Genomic DNA, 27,058 nt, shown 5'->3' on the forward strand with positions numbered 1-27,058 from the left:
CGCAAACCGGGGTCTCTGGGTACTTCCCCTAAGGACTTTCGCCCTATTGCTCTCACAAGTTGTGTCTGCAAACTCTTTGAACGTATGGTTAACGTTCGTCTGATGTGGTTCCTGGAACACCATCACCTCCTCTCCCCTTCTCAATTTGGTTTCCGCAAGTGCCGCAGCACGACAGATGTCCTGGTGAACTTGGAGGTCTATATTCGTACTGCTTTTGCTGCGAAGACCTCCGTTGTTGCCGTCCTTTTTGACCTAGAAAAGGCTTACGACACCACTTGGCGTTATCATATCCTATCTCAACTTCATTCTTTTGGCCTTCGTGGTCATCTCCCTCTCTTTCTCCGCAGCTTCCTCTCTCGTCGTTCCTTTCGGGTGCGCCTTGGTACCGCTCTCTCTCCCTCTTTTCAGCAATACGAAGGTGTGCCCCAGGGTAGTGTTCTGAGCACTACTCTTTTTCTGGTTGCCCTCAATGGTCTTCTTTCCTCTCTTCCTTCTGGTGTCTTCTCCGCTCTCTATGTCGATGATCTTACCCTTTGTTGTCAGGGTGATGATTCGCCTCTCCTTCAACGCCGGCTTCAACTTGCGATTGATGCCGTGTCGTCTTGGGCCACAGGTCATGGCTTCAAGTTCTCTACTTCTAAGACTTGTGCCATGACTTTTACGCGGAAACGGGTTGTTCTTCGTCCCTCTTTGTCACTTTATGGTCATCCCCTTGAATACAAAGATTCCGCGAAGCTTTTGGGGTTATTCCTTGACACTCGTTTGTCTTGGTCTCCCCATATCTCTTACCTCCGTGTTGAGTGCTCTAAGGCCCTTACCCTCCTTCGGGTCTTGTCCCATACTTCTTGGGGGGCAGATAGGCGCACTCTCCTTGCTTTACATTCCTCTCTCGTCCTGTCTAAGCTCGATTATGGTTGCCCTGCTTACTCGTCTGCTTCTCCTTCTACTCTTCGCCGTCTTGATGCTTTGCACCATACTGGGTTGCGCCTCAGTTCTGGTGCCTTTCGTTCGACTCCCGTCCTTAGCTTGTATGTTGACACTGGCTTCCTGTCTCTCCAGGACCGCCGTGATCGCTACTGTCTTCGCTATCTTGCGCGGTCCTTGCAACATCCTTCCTCTCGCCTCTGTCGTGCTTTAACTTTTACCCCTCCTGCGGTTCCTGTTCCTCTTCACCACCTCCCTCTTTCTGTCCGGTTATCTCGCCTACAGGATTCTCTTTCCGTTCGTATTTCTGATGTTTCTCCTCGTGTTGTTCCTTCTTTGCCCCCGTGGAGGGTCCCTCTTCCGCGGTTTTGTACATCCTTGACTCGTATCACTAAAGCTTTTACCCCTCCTACAGTTCTAAAACGCCTTTTCCTCGAGCACTTTTCTTCTCACTCCCGCTCCGTTTCTGTCTTCACCGATGGGTCTAAGTCAGCGGACGGTGTTGGCTACTCTGTTGTTTTTCCTGATCGCACTTATATGTGTCGCTTGCCTCCGGAGACTAGCATCTTTACAGCGGAACTTTATGCTATTCTCTATGCTCTTCGTCTCCTGCTTTCTCGTTGTCAGTCTTCCTTTGTGGTTGTTGTTGACTCTCGTAGTGCCCTCATGGCTCTCGGGTGCTTTAATCCAGTTCATCCGGTAGTTGTCGAGATCCAGCATTGGCTGTTTCTCGTTCACAGTAAATTTAAGTCGGTTGAGTTTTGTTGGGTTCCCAGCCATATTGGCGTGTCTTTAAATGAGCGTGCGGATGCTGCCGCTAAGGAAGCTGTCCGCTCTTGTCCCATCTCTCGTAAAGGCATTCCGTATTCCGACTTTTACCCGGTTATCCATTCCTCAGTCCTTACCCGTTGGCAGGCTTCTTGGTTGTCTGTTACTGGTAACAAGCTACGTACTCTTAAATGTTGTGTTTCCTCGTGGCCGTCCTCCTTCCACCGTAACCGGCGGTGGGAAACAGCTCTGGCGAGGTTGCGTATTGGCCATACTCGCTTAACCCATGGTCACTTGATGGAGCGCCGCCCTGCTCCTTATTGTCCTAGTTGCATTGTCCCTCTTACGGTCGTGCATGTCCTTCTTGAATGTCCTGACTTCCAGGACGAGCGTGTGTCTTGCTTTCCGACCGCCCCTCGCGGTCACCTGTCCCTCGATAGAATTCTTGGTGACTCGGATACTTTTGATATCGTTCGCCTTATGCGTTTTTGTTCTCGTATTGGCATCCTTGGTGATATTTAGCGCCCTCTGATTATTTTGCGTATTTGATGGTGCTACATAGCCTTCCCGGTTTGGTGCCTTCTTTTGATAATTACTTACTTACTTGAAGATCTGTAGGATGTTCAAGACTTTCTGAACAAGGAGGACTGTCTTGCCAGATTGAAATATCTGGGAAAGCAAGAACTGGTGCTAGTGAACGCATATCTGGAGATCAAAATACGTGAAAGTGATACCCGTGTTGAGATCTTGTCCAAGGTTCACAAACATTTGAAGTCTGGGGAGAAACAGGAAAGCGAGGCACAGAGTACAAAAGAAAGTGAGGTGGTAGCTTCCACTGAAAAGGAAGATAAAGGTAGTGACATTGAAAGTGATGTAGGTGAACTGAATATAAGCTTTCTGTCAAAATGCGTGCCTTAGAAATAAATCGTGAGAGAATGGAAGAAATTAGAAATAGAACGAGAATTGAAAGATAAAGAAATGGAAATGAAGCGTTTAGAATTAGAAGAGAATGAAAAAGAAAGACAAGAAAGGAACGAAGAGCGAAAATGAGAAGAAAGAAGAGAGAACGAGATGAGCGAGAAAGAGAAGAGAAACGAGAGAGAGAAGAGCGAGAAAGAGAAGAAAGGGAAAAAGAAAGGCAAGAACGACGAGACAGAGGAAAAGGAAAGATAACACGAGTTAGAAGTATTGCGGTTAGGCGGTCAGAGGAAAACAACGGAATCGAGTGGTTTCGATCCGGTAAGGAACATCAAAATGGTCCCAAAATTCAACGAGAAGGAAGTGTCGAAGTTCTTCGCAGCCCTCGAGAAAGTTGCAGCCTCTCTGGATTGGCCAAAGGAAAATTGGGCCATCATGACACAGTCAGTCTTGACTGGGAAGGCCCAAATTGCCTACTCCACGTTGTCCCTTGATGACTCCAGTAATTACGACAAGGTGAAGAAGATGGTGCTCATGGCTTACCAATTGGTGCCTGAGGCTTACAGGCAGAAGTTCAGGAACCTGAAAAAGACCTCGGAGCACACGTTCACCGAGTTTGCGACCATCAAGGAATGGCTTTTTCAGGAGTGGTGTGCTTCTCGGAAGGTGGAGACCAAAGAAGACCTCGAGCAGCTCATACTGTTAGAGGACTTCAAAGACTGCCTAGCAGGGGATCTAAAGACATACTTGGAGGAACAACAGGTGCAGCAGCCACTATGGCTGAAGAATACATCTTGACACATAGGCCTTCTGCTAGGTATGTCCCGAAAATCTATTCAAGATATTCAGCCAAACATAAACCTGAGGATAAGACCGCCCCTCGTAGTGCCGCCAAGTCAACCCCAGATAGTCCTAGGAGGGTTAGTCCAAAAAGGGACATAATGTGTTGGACCTGTGGAAAGAAAGGACATATCGCTGCTAGGTGTCGTAGCAGTGCGGGTAACAATCCACGTAGGGAAGTTATGCAGGTAAATAGTATAGTACCACCGACGGCCACCCTAGAAAAGAGGAAAGAATTGTTCGCCCCATACACTTCCCAAGGGTATGTATCAAGTGACCACTCGGGTAAGCCTGTGGTAGTACTCAAAGACAGTGGAGCGGCCCAGTCTCTGATTTTGGAAAAGTCATTACCCGAAGGTTATCAGCAAATGGGACGCAGAAGGTAATCCTGGGTGGTTTCCCTTCCACATTGTACGTTGCCCCTTTGATAAAGGTGCGTCTAGAGTCCCAACACTTCAAAGGTGAGTGTCAGTTGGCTGTGGTGGACAGTCTTCCCATAGAAGGGATTGAGGTTATTTTGGCCAATGACTTAGCCCTAGGTTTGTTACCTAACTATTCCTTGGTCATGGAAGATCCAGTGTGTGAAGAGACAAGTCCAATTGCGGCTGTATAAACAAGGTCTCGGGCTCAATTCCAGGTACCACCAGATTTAAATACTTTGTTTGACTCTCCTCCTATCCCACAGGTTACGAGTACAGGTTACGATACACCAGACCCGCCCGTCCCGATGCCAGTTCCTGAATGCTGGACTCGAGCCAATCTGCTAGAAGAGCAGAGGTAGGACCTTCAGGTACAGAAGTTGGCTAGCACCATAGACTCTCCTACGAAAGGAGGTGATCTGTACGTATGGTCGAATGAAGTACTGTGTCGCAGGCATCCTCCGAAATACCCCCAGTCAACTGAGGTAGGTAAGCAGATAGTCGTCCCAGCCGTGTTCCGATCTAAGCTGTTAGAAACGGCTCATGCCGATAGATTTGCTGGACATGGTGGGGTTTCGAAAACCTTTTACCGACTAGCCAAGTGTTACTACTGGCCGCACATGAAGAAGGACGTACGTCGCTTCTGCAAAACCTGCCATGCCTGCCAGATGGCAGGGAAAGCAAACCAGCCTGTCCCCAAAGCTCCTTTATGCCCCATTCCATCCATAGGTGAGCCCTTCGAGCACCTCATCCTGGATATAGTAGGCCCGCTTCCGCCTTCTACATCAGGGATGCAGTATTTGCTCACTATATTAGATCGGGTTAGTAGGTACCCAGAAGCGATCCCCTTTAAGACCATCACAGCTACGGTCTTGGTGAAACATCTACTCTGGTTCGTCTCGCGATATGGTCTCCTTAAGACCATTCAGACGGATCAGGGATCGAATTTTATGTCACGTTTGTTTCGCCAACAGATCGCCGACCTGGGAATCCAACACATTACCTCCAGTGCCTACCATCCCGAGTCGCAAGGAGCTTTGGAGCGTTTCCACCAGACGCCGAAGGGCATGCTTCGGAAGTTTTGCTATGACCGGCAGAGTAAGTGGGCTGAAGACCTACCCTACCTCCTATTTGCGGTAAGATCAGTGCCTAATGAATCACTAGGAATCTCCCCATTCGAGATTATTTATGGCCACTCTGTGAGAGGTCCTTTAGAAGTGGCACGATACCATTGGCTGGACGAAGAGACCAACGTAGACGTTGTGGACTGGCTATCTACAAATAAAGGCAGGCTGTTCTCTGCTTGGGAAATGGCAAAGAAAACCTTAGAGGATATGCAGAAGACCACCAAGAGCAGGTACGATAAGAGGACCAAACAAAGGGATTTCCTAGTAGGGGATTTAGTTTTGGTATGTACTCCCACAGTGACTGGAAGTTTGAGCGCTAAATTTGTAGGTCCTTACCAGGTCTTAAGGAAGGTTACTAGTCATAATTACCTTCTTAACACTCCAGACCGCAGAAAGAAGGAAACTTTAGTTCATGTTAACATGATTAAAAAATATGAGGGCCGAGATACACTCCCAATAACCATGGTGACAACTAAAGATGACTTTGAGGAGGATGAGGAGGTTCTAACTAACTCAGAGGTTCTACATAAATTGCAGGCAAAGTTGACACATGTGGCTGAAGGAGATCAACCATCATTGCTGAAAATGATCCGGAGGTACAAGAGAATCATCAGAGATGTTCCAGGACTAACATCTGTCCTACAGCATGATGTCATGCTGGAGGAAGGGGTCCGGCCTATAAAGCAACATCCCTACCGACTCAACCCCCTGAAGAAAAAGGTGGTGAAAGATGAGGTGGAATACATGTTAAAACACCATCTAATAGCCCCAAGCACGAGCCCATGGTCATCCCCGATACTATTAGTGCCCAAACCTGGTAAGAAATACCGTTTCTGTATTGATTATAGCCAGGTGAATTAGGTCACAGTAGCTGATACCTATCCTCTCCTCAGGGTAGAAGAATGTCTAGATGCCATAGGTAAAGCTAGCTACCTGACGAAATTTGACCTATTTAAGGGCTATTGGCAAGTTCCCCTCACGGAGAGGGCCAAACCCATCTCTGCGTTCGTGACTCCCGACGGGCTGTTTGAATGTCAGGTGATGTCGTTTGGGATGAAAAACGCAGCATCCACCTTCCAGAGGCTGATGGGCATTGTGTTGCGTGACGTAGAAAACACCTTGGTCTACATCGATGATGTGCTAATATATGATCTTAATTGACAAGACCATCTACGTCACATAGAGGACTTCTTCGAGGCCATGCTCCAGTCAGGGTTGGTAGTCAACCTGCACAAATCTGCGTTTGCCAAAACCTCTGTCATCTTTCTAGGTCATAAGGTTGGAGGAGGATGGATTGCGCCAAAGGCCAGCAAGGTAGAGGCAATAGTCCAGTATCCTACACCAGCCACCAGGAAGGACATCTTGCGTTTCCTTGGTATGGCTGGTTTTTACCGTAAGTTTGTCCCTAACTTTTCATCCATCGCCGCACCCCTGACAAATCTTTTGAGGAAGGGTGTAAAACTGTTGTGGGATGAGTATTGCCAGGAAGCCTTTGAGAGCCTAAAGGCAATTCTAATCTCTTCTCCAATCCTCAGGTCCCCGAGTTTTGAGGATAGATTTATCCTGACTGTCGACGCTTCCGACTATGGCCTGGGGTCCATATTATCCCAGACGGATGAAAAAGGGGTGGAACATCCTATAGCCTACCATTCTAAGAAGTTTACCCCCAGTCAGCTCAACTATTCCGTCATAGAAAAAGAGACGTTGGCCTTAATCAGTTCATTCCAACACTTTGAAGTATATCTAACAAGTAATAGTCACCCTATCCTAGTACGAACTGACCATAACCCTCTAAAGTTTCTCGCACAGTTTAAACAGAAGAATCTTAGACTCACCAGATGGAGTCTACATCTGCAACAATATCCCCTCCAGATTGAGCACATCAAAGGAGTGGATAACGTTGTAGCTGATGCATTGTCCCGCATCTAAACCACTGAATAATTTGGTTTCCTTTTTTTTTTAGAAACCCAAACCAAATTCTATTGGTGGGGAGGTGTTACGAACCAAAATCTTCGTCCGAGCATGAAGCCATGAAGTTAGCGCCATCTGTGAGTCGCCAGCCGAAAACTCCACAAAATGCACAACGCCGTCTAGTGAGGACGGGATATACCGGCCACAGGTGCTGGATTCCCGTCTTAATCAGCTCATAACGTAGCCGCTGCTGACCTATGATGAGGTGGCGCCTAGACAGTGAACACCATCTATGGAGCAAATAAGTGGACGTTTCTGTCTAAGCTAGTAAGTGATGTTTCCTAGAGACCCTAGGTAGTATCCCCAGTACTAATGACGTATCTGATTGCAGAGTCGACCTGGGACTGCTGTGTTGGACGATGGATCAGTCTACCCAAGGCAGCCAAGGTCTCTTCACCAGTCTGCTTTGAAGAAGCTGCGAGTCACCCCCGGACGAACTCTGTTCGTCCGGGGTATTAGCCTGGAGTATTAGCCTGGAGTATTAATACCTGGGGTATTAGCCGGAGAGTATTAGCCTGCCTGTGGCGTGGCAGTGTCGGGAATCACCTTATCCGGGGTTGGCTGGTGGAAGAGACCACCCACTGGGGTGCTGTATGAGGAGAGTGACCAGCGAGTCGCACGAGGCTCCTGGCTAGGGCACGCAACCCTAGTATCGGTCGTAGAGTGGCCTACACAGCGGAGCTGATCGGTACCTGCCAGCTACAGGCTGGATTGTGGTTGAAGGCCTCCACGACAAAGCACCCAGTGGGACTGATTTGGCTGGCCTGTGGCCAGGGTAAATTCGTCATAGTCATAGTGGATTCATCGTGGGCCATGGAAGAAGGAACCAGGGCTACCCAGAGTGAGCATCGTTGAGCATCCAGTGGCTTCAGAGGAAGACGCAACTGTACATAAGTGTAGTAATAATCCCCATGTGCGACATTTATTTATATATGGTGGTGGTAAATATATCAGAAAAACTGGAACATTTGTATCCCTCCCCCTTTAATTTAACTTGTGTTACAGAACACACCCCTTGAAAGCCTCTACTAACTTGGGGCCGGATTCCCAAACTCTACCACCATTAGAGAAGAACCCGGTTGCGTCCCAGTAGGGCCGTAACAGAAGGAGCGTAAGGGGGGGAGGGGGAAAGGGAGCGCGAGGGAGCGCGAAGTAGGGAGGGAGGGAGCGCGAGGGGTCGGGAGGGAGGGGAGGGAGGGAGCGCGAGGGGTCGGGAGGGAGGGAGGGAGGGGAGGGAGGGAGCGCGAGGGGTCGGGAGGGAGGGAGGGAGGGGAGGGAGGGAGCGCGAGGGGTCGGGAGGGAGGGAGGGAGGGAGGGAGCGCGAGGGGTCGGGAGGGAGGGAGCGCGAGGGGTCGGGAGGGAGGGAGCGCGAGGGGTCGGGAGGGAGGGAGGGAGCGCGAGGGGTCGGGAGGGGGGGAGGGAGGGAGCGCGAGGGGTCGGGAGGGGGGGAGGGAGGGAGCGCGAGGGGTCGGGAGGGAGGGAGGGAGGGAGCGCGAGGGGTCGGGAGGGAGAGAGGAAGGGAGCGCGAGGGGTCGGGAGGGAGGGAGGGAGCGCGAGGGGTCGGGGAGTGAGGGAGCGCGAGGGGTCGAGACGGAGGGAGGGAGCGCGAGGGGTCGGGAGGGGTCGAGAGGGAGGGAGGGAGCGCGAGGGGTCGGGAGGGAGGGAGGGAGGGAGGGAGCGCGAGGGGTCGGGAGGGAGGGAGCGCGAGGGGTCGGGAGGGAGCGCGAGGAGTCGGGAGGGAGGGGTCGGAAGGGAGGGAGGGAAAGAGGGAGCGCGAGGGGTCGGGAAAGAGGGGAGGGAGGGAGGGAGCGCGAGGGGTCGGGAAAGAGGGGAGGGAGGGAGGGAGGGAGGGGAGGGAGGGAGGGAGGGAGGGGAGGGAGGGAGGGAGGGAGGGGAGGGAGGGAGGGAGGGAGCGCGAGGGGTCGGGAGGGAGGGAGCGCGAGGGGTCGGGAGGGAGGGAGGGAGGGAGGGAGCGCGAGGGATCGGGAGGGAGGGAGCGCGAGGGGTCGGGAGGGAGTGAGGGAGGGAGGGAGCGCGAGGGGTCGGGAGGGAGGGAGCGCGAGGGGAGGGAGGGAGCGCGAGGGAGAGAGCGCGAGGGGTCGGGAGGGAGGGAGGGAGGGAGGGAGCGCGAGGGATCGGGAGGGAGGGAGCGCGAGGGGTCGGGAGAGAGGGAGGGAGCGCGAGGGGTCGGGAGGGAGGGCGGGAGGGAGCGCGAGGGGTCGGGAGGGAGGGCGGGAGGGAGCGCGAGGGGTCGGGAGGGAGGGCGGGAGGGAGCGCGAGGGGTCGGGAGGGAGGGCGGGAGGGAGCGCGAGGGGTTGGGAGGGAGGGCGGGAGGGAGCGCGAGGGGTCGGGGAGGGAGGGAGGGAGCGCGAGGGGTCGGGAGGGAGGGAGGGAGCGCGAGGGGTCGGGAGGGAGGGAGGGAGGGAGGGAGCGCGAGGGGTCGGGAGGGGAGGGAGGGAGGGAGGGAGGGAGCGCGAGGGGTCGGGAGGGAGGGAGGGAGCGCGAGGGGTCGGGAGGGAGGGAGGGAGGGAGGGAGCACGAGGGGTCGGGAGGGAGCGCGAGGGGTCGGGAGGAAGCGCGAGGGGTCGGGAGGGAGGGAGGGAGGGAGGGAGCGCGAGGGGTCGGGAGGGAGGGAGGGAGGGAGCGCGAGGGGTCGGGAGGGAGCGCGAGGGGTCGGGAGGGAGGGAGGGAGGGAGCGCGAGGGGTCGGGGAGGGAGGGAGGGAGCGCGAGGGGTCGGGAGGGAGGGAGGGAGGGAGCGCGAGGGGTCGGGAGGGAGGGAGCGCGAGGGGTCGGGAGGGAGGGAGGGAGCGCGAGGGGTCGGGAGGGAAGGGAGGGAGGGAGGGAGGGAGCGCGAGGGGTCGGGAGGGAGCGCGAGGGGTCGGGAGGGAGGGAGGGAGCGCGAGTGGTCGGGAGGGAGGGGAGGGAGGGAGGGAGCGCGAGGGGTCGGGAGGGAGGGAGGGAGGGAGCGCGAGGGGTCGGGAGGGAGGGGGCGCGAGGGGTCGGGAGGGAGGGAGGGAGGGAGGGAGCGCGAGGGGTCGGGAGGGAGGAGTAGTAGGGATGGCTCCACAAAGGCGATATTTTTTTTTCAGGTCAAATATCCCCTGTGCGGGCCAGGGTTTTCAGGTGAATTTAGAATATCCCCTGTGCGGGCCAGGGTTTTCAGGTCCAATATCCCCTGTGCGGGCCAGGGTTTTCAGGTTCAATATCCCCTGTGCGGGCCAGGGTTTTGAGGTTCCAATATCCCGCGTGTGAGCCAGGGTTTTCAGGTCCAATATCCCCTGTAGCGTGTCGGGGTTTTCAGGTTCCAATATTCCCCTGTAGCGTGTCGGGGTTTTCAGGCGAATTTGGGGAGTCACAGATTTGGAAGTAAGGAATTCTTATGAGAAAAATAATTTCCGAGATCTTAGAAGTTTGTTAAAGGTCTTATGGGAGAAAATCAAATTCGTGTTTATGAGCCAGGGTTTTCATGTAAATTTTGTCAGTCACAGATTTTAGAATTTTGTTAAAGTTCTTATAATGGAAAATAATGTCATACGAGTTTGTTAAAGTTCTTATGGGAGAAATTCAAATTCGTGTTTATGAGCCTGGGTTTTCAGGTAAATTTGGACAGTCACAGATTTGGAAGTAAGGAATTCTTAATGAAAAATAATGTCATACGAGTTTGTTAAAGTTCTTATGGGAGAAATAAGGTCATACCAGTTTTGTTAAAAGTTCTTATTTGTTTCTTACTTAGAAACTTGTATATTGCTATATATCTGAATCATTTCACTACATCCCCGCTCGTACCTCACACCCCCTCCCTCCCCCCTTACCTCACAATCTCTCGCGTCACCTGTATTTACCTTACGCCGGTCAGCCAGACGCCTCGTGCAGGTCACCTCTTATCTTATCTTATCTTCTCTATAATATCTGGACCGTCCCTCTCTCTCTCTCTCTCTCTCTCTCTCTCTCTCTCTCTCCTATTTCCTTACAACTATTTTCAGAGTTTCAAATAATCATAGAAGTTTATTTATATGTTTATGACCGAATTTGTAAAAAGACCATTTTCAGAGAATATTGTCTTAGATGTTTTGTTAAGGAAAACAGACAACTTAGCCATAACATTTAGTTTTATATCCATTTACGGCTATTTCACCTGTAATCTGTGAAAATTTGACAGAGTCCATTTTATACCCAATTTTCGTCAGAGTCCAGTTTATGCTCAAATTCGCCAGAGTCTACTTTGAGAGCAAAATTAGTCAGAGACAGTTTTAAGCTCAAATTTCATTAGAGTCCAATTATCAACAGAAATTCGCCAGAGTCCAGTTTGCTAGCAAAATTAGTCTGATGAAATTTGAGCTTAAAACTGTCTCTGACTAATTTTGCTCTCAAAGTAGACTCTGGCGAATTTCTGTTGATAATTGGACCCTGATGAAATTTGAGCTTAAAACTGGACTCTGATGACTTTTGCTCTCAAAGTAGACTCTGGTGAATTTCTGTTGATAATTGGACTCTGATGAAATTTGAGCTTAAAACTGTCTCCGAGTCCAATTATCAACAGAAATTCGCCAGAGTCTACTTTGAGAGCAAAATTAGTCAGAGACAGTTTTAAGCTCAAATTTCATCAGAGTCCAATTATCAACAGAAATTTGCCAGAGTCTACTTTGAGAGCAAAATTCATCAGAGTCCAGTTCTTTATCGAAATTAATCAGAGTCCAATTGAAGACCCAAATTTGACAGACCACATTTTCGCTACTAGCAGTCCAATCCCCCTTAAATTTTAAACAGTCATATTTCAGTCGTAGTAAATAAGATCAAGTCAGTTACTGAGCTCCAGCTCTCGTCCCCCAACTTAGTTCTCTCTCGTATATTTGTAAATAACCCATCAATTTCACTGAATTTTTTACCCTCTGTATTTCAGACATAGTAAATATGATGTAAAAAATTATAAAACTCTAGCTCTTGTCCTCTGCCCGAGTTCACTCCTGTAAATTCACTAATATCTGTAAAAAATCCTCTGGAGATTTGAACACTCAACTACATTTTCAGACATAGTAAATAAAAACTGGTTCAGTTATCAAGTTTCAACTCTTGTCCCCCCAGCTTAGTTCATTTTGTACAAGTTCTTTATTTTCCAACTAAATCACCCTGAGATTTAAGATCACCTTATTTCTAACGTAGTAAAATTAATCTGGACATTAGCCAAGCTCCATTTCCTCAGTCTTAGATCATCGAACATAATTATATCCGATCAAGTCCCTCTCCAGCCTATCTGTTTATCAGAGTAATTACCTTACCCTTCTCATCCCCAACGTATCCAAACCTTCAATAATCATACTGTATTTGCATATTTTCTCTATTCAGCTGTATTCTTCACATTTTTTTTCCATGTTTTCTGTGTTCATTCCATGTTCTACAAATGTTCACAGCATGCTCAGTTCAATTCTTTTCACCTGTTTTTCTCATTTTTTCTGTTTTCTACCATTTTCCCCATATGTTCACTATGTTCTTTGTCATGTTTTCATGTACATCATATGTTCTCTGTATAACTTTTATACTCAATATTCATGTTCTCAATGTTCTTAGCTTGTTCCTCACATGTTCAGTGTTCATTCTTTGTATTCCCTATGTTCCTTATCATGTCTTCATATTCTCTGTAAGTTCATATTCCCTGCATGTTCACTCTATTCATCAACTTTTTCTTACATTTTTTCTGTGTTCACCGTATGTTCACTGTGTTCATTCCCCTACTTAACCTTAATTTTTTTTTATGTTCTTTGTTTCTTTAAACCAATTTGTTTTCTTCCATTCACTAACTAGTTCTTTGCCAAATATTATACAGCAATACAGTTCCCTCAACAATTTTAGTCACCCAGTTTTATTTGCAAAACTATGTCAAAGTAATTCTCGTTGTCAACTTAATAGTTCTACCAACCCCGTTCTTAAACAAATCTACACTTTATTCAGTTCCAAATTTACAAGACAAACCTTTCTTGTAACTTCTTAACTAAAATTCTTTCGCCAATCAACTAAAACATAGTCACTTTCGTCATTTCTCAACTAAACTTATTATCCAATCAACCAAAAAATAGTCAGGAATAATCTCATTCAACACCGTTCTTAACTAAAACAACCTTTCTCTTAGCTAAAAATTGTCAAAGGAATCTTTCCAGCACTGTTCACAACTAAACTTATTCCCTAGTCATCAGAAAATAACCGTGTTCTTCATGTTTCATTGTCATTTCATAACTAAAATTATCCATCAATCAACAAAAAAAGTCATATTCATCATTGTTCCTAACTAAAATTAAGTTTTCGTCAAGTAAGAAAATATAGTCAAAGATATCTATCATCGTCGTTCTTAACTGACATTTATACTTTGTGGAGCACTAAAATAGTCACTGTCGTCATATTTTTTTCTTGTCTTTCCTCAACTAAAATAGTCAAATGTAACTTTTTCAACACTTTCGTAACTAAAATTATATGTCGCTAAGTAAGAAAAATAGTCAAATGTAACTTTTTCAGCACTTTCGTAAAAATTATATGTCGTTAAGTAAGAAAAATAGTCAAAGGTGCTCTCCGTAACACCAAAGTTACTCTTCGAGATAACAAAAGACACTCTCAAACACTCAAAACTATACTCGCATCCTCAAAGTTATTCTCAGTCATCAAAAAGTTAATCTCAGTCATCAAAATGCTATTCTCTAAGTAACCTTTCGTTCATCAGAAAAAAACTTTCTAAGACATCTTCGTTCATTAAAGTTAATCTCAGATTCATAAGTAAGTAATTAATTATCAAAAGAAGGCACCAAACCGGGAAGGCTATGTAGCACCATCAAATTTACAGTCTCCGTAAATTTACAGTCTCCATTTACAGTCTCCGTGGTGTAGTGGTAAGACACTCGCCTGGCGTTCCGCGAGCGCTATGTCATGGGTTCGTATCCTGGCCGGGGAGGATTTACTGGGCGCAATTCCTTAACTGTAGCCTCTGTTTAACGCAACAGTAAAATGTGTACTTGGATGAAAAAACGATTCTTCGCGGCAGGGGATCGTATTCCAGGGACCTGCCCGAAACGCTACGCGTACTAGTGGCTGTACAAGAATGTAACAACTCTTGTATATATCTCAAATACGCAAAATAATCAGAGGGTGCTAAATATCACCAAGGATGCCAATACGAGAACAAAAACGCATAAGGCGAACGATATCAAAAGTATCCGAGTCACCAAGAATTCTATCGAGGGACAGGTGACCGCGAGGGGCGGTCGGAAAGCAAGACACACGCTCGTCCTGGAAGTCAGGACATTCAAGAAGGACATGCACGACCGTAAGAGGGACAATGCAACTAGGACAATAAGGAGCAGGGCGGCGCTCCATCAAGTGACCATGGGTTAAGCGAGTATGGCCAATACGCAACCTCGCCAGAGCTGTTTCCCACCGCCGGTTACGGTGGAAGGAGGACGGCCACGAGGAAACACAACATTTAAGAGTACCTAGCTTGTTACCAGTAACAGACAACCAAGAAGCCTGCCAACGGGTAAGGACTGAGGAATGGATAACCGGGTAAAAGTCGGAATACGGAATGCCTTTACGAGAGATGGGACAAGAGCGGACAGCTTCCTTAGCGGCAGCATCCGCACGCTCATTTAAAGACACGCCAATATGGCTGGGAACCCAACAAAACTCAACCGACTTAAATTTACTGTGAACGAGAAACAGCCAATGCTGGATCTCGACAACTACCGGATGAACTGGATTAAAGCACCCGAGAGCCATGAGGGCACTACGAGAGTCAACAACAACCACAAAGGAAGACTGACAACGAGAAAGCAGGAGACGAAGAGCATAGAGAATAGCATAAAGTTCCGCTGTAAAGATGCTAGTCTCCGGAGGCAAGCGACACATATAAGTGCGATCAGGAAAAACAACAGAGTAGCCAACACCGTCCGCTGACTTAGACCCATCGGTGAAGACAGAAACGGAGCGGGAGTGAGAAGAAAAGTGCTCGAGGAAAAGGCGTTTTAGAACTGTAGGAGGGGTAAAAGCTTTAGTGATACGAGTCAAGGATGTACAAAACCGCGGAAGAGGGACCCTCCACGGGGGCAAAGAAGGAACAACACGAGGAGAAACATCAGAGATACGAACGGAAAGAGAATCCTGTAGGCGAGATAACCGGACAGAAAGAGGGAGGTGGTGAAGAGGAACAGGAACCGCAGGAGGGGTAAAAGTTAAAGCACGACAGAGGCGAGAGGAAGGATGTTGCAAGGACCGCGCAAGATAGCGAAGACAGTAGCGATCACGGCGGTCCTGGAGAGACAGGAAGCCAGTGTCAACATACAAGCTAAGGACGGGAGTCGAACGAAAGGCACCAGAACTGAGGCGCAACCCAGTATGGTGCAAAGCATCAAGACGGCGAAGAGTAGAAGGAGAAGCAGACGAGTAAGCAGGGCAACCATAATCGAGCTTAGACAGGACGAGAGAGGAATGTAAAGCAAGGAGAGTGCGCCTATCTGCCCCCCAAGAAGTATGGGACAAGACCCGAAGGAGGGTAAGGGCCTTAGAGCACTCAACACAGAGGTAAGAGATATGGGGAGACCAAGACAAACGAGTGTCAAGGAATAACCCCAAAAGCTTCGCGGAATCTTTGTATTCAAGGGGATGACCATAAAGTGACAAAGAGGGACGAAGAACAACCCGTTTCCGCGTAAAAGTCATGGCACAAGTCTTAGAAGTAGAGAACTTGAAGCCATGACCTGTGGCCCATGACGACACGGCATCAATTGCAAGTTGAAGCCGGCGTTGAAGGAGAGGCGAATCATCACCCTGACAACAAAGGGTAAGATCATCGACATAGAGAGCGGAGAAGACACCAGAAGGAAGAGAGGAAAGAAGACCATTGAGGGCAACCAGAAAAAGAGTAGTGCTCAGAACACTACCCTGGGGCACACCTTCGTATTGCTGAAAAGAGGGAGAGAGAGCGGTACCAAGGCGCACCCGAAAGGAACGACGAGAGAGGAAGCTGCGGAGAAAGAGAGGGAGATGACCACGAAGGCCAAAAGAATGAAGTTGAGATAGGATATGATAACGCCAAGTGGTGTCGTAAGCCTTTTCTAGGTCAAAAAGGACGGCAACAACGGAGGTCTTCGCAGCAAAAGCAGTACGAATATAGACCTCCAAGTTCACCAGGACATCTGTCGTGCTGCGGCACTTGCGGAAACCAAATTGAGAAGGGGAGAGGAGGTGATGGTGTTCCAGGAACCACATCAGACGAACGTTAACCATACGTTCAAAGAGTTTGCAGACACAACTTGTGAGAGCAATAGGGCGAAAGTCCTTAGGGAAAGTACCCAGAGACCCCGGTTTGCGAACAGGGAGGACAACGGCATCGAGCCAGTCCTCAGGGACTGACGACGACTCCCGGATCCGATTATACAGACTCAGTAAATACTGAGACGTGCTCGGAGGGAGATGGCGAAGCATCTCATAATGAATACCATCGGAGCCCGCCGCCGTAGAACCGCAGAGGGCCAGGGCAGAACGAAGTTCAGAGAGAGAGAAGGGATCATTATAGGGAAGCTGAAGATGAGTGCAGAAATCTAAAGGACGAGACTCAAGGACAGGTTTACGAAGAAGGAAAGATTGGGGAAGATGAAGACCAGAGCTAACAGAAGAAAAGTGGGAACCCAGTTCGGAAGCGACCTGCAACGGGTCCGCCACAAGAGTATCATGGAGGTGAAGGACCGGTGAAACATCGGGAACGAACTTACCCGCTATCTTGCGGATACGCTTCCAGATCTGGGCCAGAGGGGTTTCGGACGTAATTGTCGAGACATAAGATGCCCAACATTCACGTTTGGCCGTACGGATGGCCCTACGGGCCACCGCACTCGCTTTCCGAAAGAAAAGAAAAGAATCGGTCGTCTGCCTACGGCGGTGCTTCTTCCAGGCTGCACGCTTACAGCGGACAGCCCGAGCACAGTCCGCATTCCACCAGGGAACGCACTTCCGTGGACCCCGAGAGGAAGAGCGAGGAATAGAGCGGAGGGCAGCGTCGAAGACAGTGTCATGAAAAAGGAGGAGAGCGCGAGAGAGGGGCAGAAGGGAGAGGGCAGAGAGAGTAGCACTGAGGGAAAATAGGGTCCAGTCCGCCTTAGCACACTGCCACCTAGGGAAAGAGAGGGAAGGGCGAAAAGAGAAAAAGGAAACAAGGATGGGGAAATGATCACTTCCATGGAGGTCATCAAGAACCTGCCACGTGAAATCTAAGTAAAGAGAAGAAGAGCAGAGAGAAAGATCAAGACAAGAAAGGGTGCGAGTTCGAGAGTCCAAATGAGTGGGCTCACCAGAATTCAGAAGAGACAGGGAAGAAGAGGAGAAACGGCTCAAGGAGGCGACCCCGGGTATTCGTCAGAACGTCACCCCAAAGAGAATGACGACAATTGAAGTCACCCAGCAGGAGCACAGGCTCCGGCAAGGAGTCTAGGAGGTGTTTCAAATCAGGAAGAGAGAGCGGGACACTCGGGGGGAGATAAATGGAACAAACTGTGTACCATTTCCCCACAAAGATACGAGCAGCAGAACAATGGAGAGGCGAAGGAAAAGGTAAAGGAACAAAGGGAACATCAGCCCGAATCAAGAGAGCAGAAGAATTAGAAGCCCCAGCAATGGCTGGGGGGGGGGGGGAGAGAAAGGAATAGCCACGAAAACGACCAGGACGAGCACCAAGCATTGGCTCCTGGAGACAGACACAAAGGGGCGAAAACCGCGAAACCAGAAGTTGGAGTTCGAGGAAATTGGCGTAATAACCTCGAACGTTCCATTGAAGAATGGACAACGACGAGAAGAGAAAGGACAAAAACAGAGAACAAGGAAGAAACAAAGGCGAAAGACCAACAGAGCACGTTAAAGAATATCAGGGTCGTGATCAGGGTCAGCAAAGTCAGGGTTAGGGGGCATGGGTAAACTGAGCAAAGACGGAGGGAAGGAAACGGGAGAACAGATCAGAGGTGGGCGGGCAGGGTCCGGAGGAGGAGGAGGAGGAGGAGGAGGAGGAGGAGACAACGGAGAGGAGCAGTCAAGGACAGCAGCAGGAAGAGGGGGAGTAGAAAGAGAGGAGCGCACCCCAGCAAGAGCAGCAACCGAAAGGGAAGCAGGGGCCAAAGAAACCTCCATAGCAGGAACAGGGGGCGCAAGCACTGAAACGGGAGGGGAAGGAGCAACAGAGCCAGAAGGAGGAGCTGAGGAAGAAAGCGAAGCCTTCTTACCCGCCGGGGAAGAGGAAGGAGAGGAGCCAGGCTTACGCTTCTGACTTAAAGAGACCGGTGTCCCAGCAACTACGTACCGGGCAACGGATTCCAGTGTCTCAACAGGAGAAGCCGAACGAGAGCACACACGACGGCCGTTAGGAGAGCGATGGACATCCGCCCGCACCGACAGGCGGCGGGGAGAGCCGATAGATGGAGGAAGAGGATGGGAAGGAGGATCGGAGGGGGACGAGGAAGAAGACACAGAAGACACGACAGACCGGGTAGAAGGAAGGGGAACCCCAGACAGAGGACCAGGAGGAGGATCCTTCGGGAGAGAACCCAAAGGGACAGAGGAGGGGGTAGTGGGCGCATCAGGGTCCAAGGCCCGGAAACGGTTGTGAGTCTGAGGAAGGCGGGAAGGACGAGGAGAGGAAGAGCGCAACACGCGAGCATAAGAGATATTAGCATAAGGCGGGAGCCGGCGAACCTGGCGCCTCGCCTCAGGAAAAGATAAACGCTCCCGGTGCTTCAAGTTGAGGACGGCTGCCTCAAGCTTGTAATGGACACACGCACGGGAGAAGGTAGGATGGGCCTCACCGCAGTTGAGGCAACGAGCCTGGGGAGAAGCGCACTCCGACTTAGAGTGACCTTCGCCACCACACAAAGGACAGAGAGAGACAGTCCCAGAGCAGCGGAGGGCACCATGCCCAAACCTCCAGCACTTGTTGCAGAGCCGAGGAGAAGGAATGTACTCCTGGACAGAGCACCTGGCACCAGCAAGAATGACAGAGGGTGGAAGGGTCCTACCATCAAAGGTAATCTTCACAACCCGGAGGGGTTGACGGCGACTACCACTAGGGGGACGAGTAAACGTGTCCACCTGGAGAATAGAGTGGCCCTGGGCAGCGAGGATATGTCGAATATCGTCGTGGCAGTCGCGCAGGTCCCGAACACCGGTCGCAACATGGGGCGGGAGCAAAATAGTGCCAACACTGGCATTCAACTGAACGTTCTTCGAGACCCGAACGGGGGTCTCGCCAAGGCAAGATAAGGCAGCCAAGCGGGAAGCAGCATCCTGAGAAGGAGCAGCAACGACACGTGTACCGAGACGAGTGGGGTTGAAAGTAATGGAGGCATCCACGGAATCAACGAGATGTCGATGGAGGGAGAAATCGTCAGGAGGCGCAGAATCAAGCGGGAGGAGATCAAAATATTTGGCCCACGAAGCGGGACCAAACAAGGCTTGATAGGTAGCAGAACTGGAAGGAATCGAGCGAGGGCGGCCGTGACGAGGACGGCGGTGAGAACCCCCAGAGAGAGAGGGGTTAAAAGGCGCAGTAGTTACAACTAGAGAAGGAGCCGCGCCAGGGGACGAGGTAGTCACCACTGGGGGCTTGGGGCTCGACTCAACCACAGAGGAGGGAGGGGAGCCAGAGGAAGGAGTCAGAGAGGCCAAAGGAGGAGCAAGGTCGGGGCCCAATGCAGCGGAGGCTACAGAGCCCGGTCTTCCAATACGGACCGACTCGGGGGCTTGGTCGCCCACCCCACGAGCCTGAGAAGGTAAACCAGAAGAAGCCGAAGCAGGGGTAATCATCTTGACGAAAGAAAGAATTCACTCACGAATGTGCCCCCACACCCACCATGGAGCCACAATTAGAGGCAGGACACCCAACAAGAAGCTATCGCCGATCTTGTCGGGGCCTCCTAGGGGTGCGTCGCGAGTATACGCCCCACAAACGCCACCTTAAGAAACCGACAGTCCGTCGAGATCGGGTTCAGTGACGAAGTGGGGATTGACAATAAAAGGTTCCCCTCGCTCTCGACGTCGGGTACTGCAGTTCTACGGGTGAATGAGTATGCCTCCTCAAGCACCCGGGCGTCAAAATAGAAGAAGTCCAAGGGAAGAACCAGAACGAGCAAAAGGTCGGTAGGAAACGGCAAGCAGATAGGAGAAGAGGGGGGAGAAAAACGAAACAGAAGGAAAAGGAAAAGATGCCCAGCAGAATTGGAGAGGACGGCAGCAGGAGCACAAGGCTAGAAAAGGACAGAGGACTGTCCCAAGGAGCATCACACTCCGGCAGCCGCCCACTAAGCCCCCACACGGCGACAACGAGCTGAGCGGGGAGGGGCTAAGACATCAAAGATGTTCTCTAAATCATAAAAGTTAATCGTTAAGTCACCTTCGTTCATTAGAGAAACTTTCCAATCCATATTCGTTGACCAGAGTTATTCTCAGAGTCATCAAAGCGATCTCTAATTCACCTTCGTTCTCCAAAAGTTGTTCTCTAAGACACCTTCGTTCATCAAAGAAACTCTCCTTCTTCCATCATGTTATTCTTTAAGACATCTTCAGTCATAAAATTTCTCTCCAAATGTAACTAGTTCAGCTTTTCATACCAAACCTGCACTTCTGTTAAAACATATTTTCTTAGTTGCTTTACCCTAAAACTGTTCTCTGAACTACACTGTTCAAACCTATGTAACCTCTCTATGTGACTCTGAGAATAACTTTGAGGATGCGAGTAAAGTTTTGAGTGTTTGAGAGTGTCTTTTGTTATCTCGAAGAGTAACTTTGGTGTTACGGAGAGCACCTTTGACTATTTTTCTTACTTAACGACATATAATTTTTACGAAAGTGCTGAAAAAGTTAGTTGAGGAAAGACAAGAAAAAAATATGACGACAGTGACTATTTTAGTGCTCCACAAAGTATAAATGTCAGTTAAGAACGACGATGATAGATATCTTTGACTATATTTTCTTACTTGACGAAAACATAATTTTAGTTAGGAACAATGATGAATATGACTTTGTTGATGGATAATTTTAGTTATGAAATGACAATGAAACATGAAGAACACGGTTATTTTCTGATGACTAGGGAATAAGTTTAGTTGTGAACAGTGCTGGAAAGATTCCTTTGACAATTTTTAGCTAAGAGAAAGGTTGTTTTAGTTAAGAATGGTGTTGAATGAGATTATTCCTGACTATTTTTTGGTTGATTGGATAATAAGTTTAGTTGAGAAATGACGAAAGTGACTATGTTTTAGTTGATTGGCGAAAGATTTTTAGTTAAGAAGTTACAAGAAAGGTTTGTCTTTGTAAATTTGGAACTGAATAAAGTGTAGATTTGTTTAAGAACGGGGTTGGTAGAACTATTAAGTTGACAACGAGAATTACTTTGACATAGTTTTGCAAATAAAACTGGGTGACTAAAATTGTTGAGGGAACTGTATTGCTGTATAATATTTGGCAAAGAACTAGTTAGTGAATGGAAGAAAACAAATTGGTTTAAAGAAACAAAGAACATAAAAAAAATTAAGGTTAAGTAGGGGAATGAACACAGTGAACATACGGTGAACACAGAAAACATGTAAGAAAAAGTTGATGAATAGAGTGAACATGCAGGGAATATGAACTTATAGAGAATATGAAGACATGATAAGGAACATAGGGAATACAAAGAATGAACACTGAACATGTGAAGAACAAGCTAAGAACATTGAGAACATGAATATTGAGTATAAAAGTTATACAGAGAACATATGGTGTACATGAAAACATGACAAAGAACATAGTGAACATATGGGGAAAATGGTAGAAAACAGAAAAAATGAGAAAAACAGGTGAAAAGAATTGAACTGAGCATGCTGTGAACATTTGTAGAACATGGAATGAACACAGAAAACATGGAAAAAAAATGTGAAGAATACAGCTGAATATAGAGAAAATATGCAAATACAGTATGATTATTGAAGGTTTGGATACGTTGGGGATGAGAAGGGTAAGGTAATTACTCTGATAAACAGATAGGCTGGAGAGGGACTTGATCGGATATAATTATGTTCGATGATCTAAGACTGAGGAAATGGAGCTTGGCTAATGTCCAGATTAATTTTACTACGTTAGAAATAAGGTGATCTTAAATCTCAGGGTGATTTAGTTGGAAGATAAAGAACTTGTACAAAATGAACTAAGCTGGGGGGACAAGAGTTGAAACTTGATAACTGAACCGGTTTTTATTTACTATGTCTGAAAATGTAGTTGAGTGTTGAAATCTCCAGAGGATTTTTTACAGATATTAGTGAATTTACAGGAGTGAACTCGGGCAGAGGACAAGAGCTAGAGTTTTATAATTTTTTACATCATATTTACTGTCTGAAATACAGAGGGTAAAAATTTCAGTGAAATTGATGGGTTATTTACAAATATACGAGAGAGAACTAAGTTGGGGACGAGAGCTGGAGCTCAGTAACTGACTTGATCTTATTTACTACGACTGAAATATGACTGTTTAAAATTTAAGGGGGATTGGACTGCTAGTAGCGAAAATGTGGTCTCTGTCAAATTTGGGTCTTCAATTGGACTCTGATTAATTTCGATCAAGAACTGGACTCTGATGAATTTTGCTCTCAAAGTAGACACTGGCAAATTTCTGTTGATAATTGGACTCTGATGAAATTTGAGCTTAAAACTGGACTCTGATGAATTTTGCTCTCAAAGTAGACTCTGGCGAATTTCTGTTGATAATTGGACTGCTGAAATTTGAGCTTAAAACTGTCTCCGAGTCCAATTATCAACAGAAATTCGCCAGAGTCTACTTTGAGAGCAAAATTCATCAGAGTCCAGTTTTAAGCTCAAATTTCATCAGAGTCCAATTATCAACAGAAATTCGCCAGAGTCTACTTTGAGAGCAAAATTCATCAGAGTCCAGTTTTAAGCTCAAATTTCATCAGACTAATTTTGCTCTCAAAGTAGACTCTGGCGAATTTCTGTTGATAATTGGACTCTGATGAAATTTGAGCTTAAAACTGGACTCTGACGAAAATTGGGTATAAAATGGACTCTGTCAAATTTTCACAGATTACAGGTGAAATAGCCGTAAATGGATATAAAACTAAATGTTATGGCTAAGTTGTCTGTTTTCCTTAACAAAACATCTATGACAATATTCTCTGAAAATGGTCTTTTTAAAATTCGGTCATAAACATATAAATAAACTTCTATGATTATTTGAAACTCTGAAAATAGTTGTAAGGAAATAGGAGGAGGGAGAGAGAGAGAGAGAGAGAGAGAGAGAGAGAGAGAGAGAGAGAGAGAGAGAGAGAGAGAGGGACGGTCCAGATATTATAGAGAAGATAAGAGGTGACCTGCACGAGGCGTCTGGCTGACCGGCGTAAGGTAAATACAGGTGACGCGAGAGATTGTGAGGTAAGGGGGGAGGGAGGGGGTGTGAGGTACGAGCGGGGATGTAGTGAAATGATTCAGATATATAGCAATATACAAGTTTCTAAGTAAGAAACAAATAAGAACTTTTAACAAAACTGGTATGACCTTATTTCTCCCATAAGAACTTTAACAAACTCGTATGACATTACTTTTCATTATAAGAACTTTAACAAAATTCTAAAATCTGTGACTGACAAAATTTACACGAAAACCCTGGCTCAAACACGAATTTGAATTTCTCCCATAAGACCTTTAACAAACTTCTAAGATCTCGGAAATTATTTTTCTCATAAGAATTCCTTACTTCCAAATCTGTGACTCCCCAAATTCGCCTGAAAACCCCGACACGCTACAGGGGATATTGGACCTGAAAACCCTGGCTCGCACGCGGGATATTGGAACCTCAAAACCCTTGCCCGCACAGGGGATATTGGACCTGAAAACCCTGGCCCGCACGGGATATTCTAAATTCACCTGAAAACCCTGGCCCGCACAGGGGATATTTGACCTGAAAAAAAATATCGCCTGTGTGGAGCCATCCCTACTACTGGGAGAGACGGAGCGCGAGGAGTCGGGAGGGAGGGAGGGAGCGCGAGGGGTCGGGAGGGAGGGAGGGAGCGCGAGGGGTCGGGAGGGAGGGAGGGAGAGCGAGGGGTCGGGAGGGAGGGAGGGAGGGAGGGAGCGCGAGGGGTCGGGAGGGAGGGAGGGAGGGAGGGAGCGCGAGGGGTCGGGAGGGAGGGAGGGAGCGCGAGGGGTCGGGAGGGAGGGAGGGAGCGCGAGGGGTCGGGAGGGAGGGAGGGAGCGCGAGGGGTCGGGAGGGAGGGAGGGAGCGCGAGGGGTCGGGAGGGAGGGAGGGAGCGCGAGGGGTCGGGAGGGAGGGAGGGAGCGCGAGGGGTCGGGAGGGAGGGAGGGAGGGAGGGAGCGCGAGGGGTCGGGAGGGAGGGAGGGAGGGAGGGAGCGCGAGGGGTCGGGAGGGAGGGAGCGCGAGGGGTCGGGAGGGAGGGAGGGAGGGAGGGAGCGCGAGGGGTCGGGAGGGAGGGAGGGAGCGCGAGGGGTCGGGAGGGAGGGAGGAAGCGCGAGGGGTCGGGGAGGGAGGGAGGAAGCGCGAGGGGTCGGGAGGGAGGGAGCGCGAGGGGTCGGGAGGGAGGGAGCGCGAGGGGTCGGGAGGGAGGGAGCGCGAGGGGTCGGGAGGGATGGAGCGCGAGGGGTCGGGAGGGAGGGAGCGCGAGGGGTCGGGAGGGAGGGAGCGCGAGGGGTCGGGAGGGAGGGAGCGCGAGGGGTCGGGAGGGAGGGAGCGCGAGGGGTCGGGAGGGAGGGAGCGCGAGGGGTCGGGAGGGAGGGAGCGCGAGGGGTCGGGAGGGAGGGAGCGCGAGGGGTCGGGAGGGAGGGAGCGCGAGGGGTCGGGAGGGAGGGAGCGCGAGGGGTCGGGAGGGAGGGAGCGCGAGGGGTCGGGAGGGAGGGAGCGCGAGGGGTCGGGAGGGAGGGAGCGCGAGGGGTCGGGAGGGAGGGAGCGCGAGGGGTCGGGAGGGAGGGAGCGCGAGGGGTCGGGAGGGAGGGAGCGCGAGGGGTCGGGAGGGAGGGAGGGAGGGAGCGCGAGGGGTCGGGAGGGAGGGAGGGAGCGCGAGGGGTCGGGAGGGAGCGCGAGGGGTCGGGAGGGAGCGTGAGGGGTCGGGAGGGAGGGAGGGAGCGCGAGGGGTCCGGGAGGGAGGGAGGGAGGGAGCGCGAGGGGTCCGGAGGGAGGGAGGGAGCGCGAGGGGTCCGGAGGGAGGGAGGGAGCGCGAGGGGTCCGGAGGGAGGGAGGGAGCGCGAGGGGTCGGGGAGGGAGCGCGAGGGGTCGGAAGGGAGGGAGGGAGCGCGAGGGGTCGGGAGGGAGGAAGGGAGGGAGCGCGAGGGGTCGGGAGGGAGGGAGGGAGGGAGCGCGAGGGGTCGGGAGGGAGGGAGGGAGGGAGCGCGAGGGGTCGGGAGGGAGGGAGGGAGGGAGCGCGAGGGGTCGGGAGGGAGGGAGGGAGGGAGCGCGAGGGGTCGGGAGGGAGGGGAGGGAGGGAGGGAGCGCGAGGGGTCGGGAGGGAGGGAGGGAGCGCGAGGGGTCGGGAGGGAGCGCGAGGGGTCGGGAGGGAGGGAGGGAGGGAGCGCGAGGGGTCGGGAGGGAGGGAGCGCGAAGGGGAGGGAGGGAGGGAGGGAGCGCGAGGGGTCGGGAGGGAGGGAGCGCGAGGGGTCGGGAGGGAGGGAGCGCGAGGGGTCGGGAGGGAGGGAGCGCGAGGGGTCGGGAGGGAGGGTCCCAGCAAACAATTTTAGGTTGCCACAACATATCTGGAAAGTATTTGAAAGTATTGGAAACGTTTGTTTTATCGTATCAGATACGATATTGTGTGTGGACTTAAATAGGTTTCCAAAACTTGTAACCAAGACATATGTATCTAACACTAATTTGAGATGTTGTGGCAACTTTACACTCCTAACATGAGTCATTCATAATCCATTCATATACCAATATGAATCTCTTATGAAAGGTTTGAGCCAATAATCTGAACCCTTTTCACATCTTTGTGTTTAAAGTTAAATTTCTTGAAATTAAATTATATTTTATATTATATTTTTATTATATTTTATATTATATTATTATTTTCAATTTAAATATTAAAACCAATTGAAGGGTAAAAAAAATCTAATAATTTATATTTCTTTTATTATTTACCAACAATTATAATTATTTACTAACGGAGAGAGGGGAGGCGGCGGCGGGCGGACAGCGGCGGCGGCGGGCGGACAGCGGCGGCGGCGGGCGGACAGCGGCGGCGGCGGGCGGACAGCGGCGGCGGCGGGCGGACAGCGGCGGCGGCGGGCGGACAGCGGCGGCGGCGGGCGGACAGCGGCGGCGGCGGGCGGACAGCGGCGGCGGCGGGCGGACAGCGGCGGCGGCGGGCGGACAGCGGCGGCGGCGGGCGGACAGCGGCGGCGGCGGCGGCGGGCGGACAGCGGCGGCGGCGGCGGGCGGACAGCGGCGGCGGCGGCGGGCGGACAGCGGCGGCGGCGGCGGGCGGACAGTGGCGGCGGCGGGCGGACAGTGGCGGCGGCGGGCGGACAGTGGCGGCGGTGGCGGACAGTGGCGGCGGTGGCGGACAGTGGCGGCGGTGGCGGAGGCGGACAGTAACGGCGGTGGCGGAGGCGGACAGTGGCGGCGGTGGCGGAGGCGGACAGTGGCGGCGGTGGCGGACAGTGGCGGTGGCGGACAGTGGCGGCTGTGTCTGGCGGTGGTGGCGGCTGGCGGTGGTGGGTGGTGGCGGCGGTGGTGGTGGGTGGTGGTGGCGGCGGCGGCTGGTGGTGGTGGTGGTGGTGGTGGTGGTGGTGGGTGGTGGGTGGTGGTGGTGGTGGTGGGTGGTGGTGGCGGCGGCGGCTGGTGGTGGTCGTGGGTGGTGGCGGCGGGTGGTGGGTGGCGGCGGCGGCTGGTGATGGTGGGTGGTGGCGGCTGTGGTGGGTGGTGGCGGGCGGTGGCGGGCGGTGGCGGGCGGTGGCGGGCGGCTGTGGTGGATGGTGACGATCGGCGGTGGGGGGGGCTGGTGGCGGCTGGCGGTGGGTGGTGGCGGGTGGCGGCTGGGGCGGCGGTGATGGGTGGTGGCGGCGGCAGTGGTGGTGGGTGG

General features: G+C 50.7%; 2 protein-coding genes across 2 annotated transcripts in view; one reads left to right on the forward strand and one right to left on the reverse strand.

Annotated features, from left to right (window-relative positions):
• LOC138366547 (fap1 adhesin-like) overlaps positions 1-2,395 on the reverse strand; it is a 74,329-nt gene extending 71,934 nt beyond the window's left edge. Inside the window, exon 1 of the mRNA XM_069327583.1 lies at positions 2,297-2,395. Within this exon, the coding sequence (XP_069183684.1) occupies positions 2,297-2,395 (99 nt within the window). The remainder of the gene's footprint in view (positions 1-2,296) is intronic.
• Positions 2,396-2,738: 343 nt separating this feature from the next.
• Positions 2,739-6,925, forward strand: LOC138366548 (uncharacterized). The gene is made up of 4 exons (XM_069327584.1): positions 2,739-3,053; positions 4,136-4,227; positions 4,324-5,813; positions 6,162-6,925. Exons 1-4 carry the CDS (start codon positions 2,739-2,741, stop codon positions 6,923-6,925), a joined length of 2,661 nt encoding a protein of 886 aa, XP_069183685.1.
• The last annotated feature ends 20,133 nt before the right edge of the window (positions 6,926-27,058 follow it).

The sequence above is a fragment of the Procambarus clarkii genome, chromosome 19 (assembly GCF_040958095.1).
Source record: "Procambarus clarkii isolate CNS0578487 chromosome 19, FALCON_Pclarkii_2.0, whole genome shotgun sequence".
Lineage (NCBI taxonomy): Eukaryota > Metazoa > Arthropoda > Malacostraca > Decapoda > Cambaridae > Procambarus > Procambarus clarkii.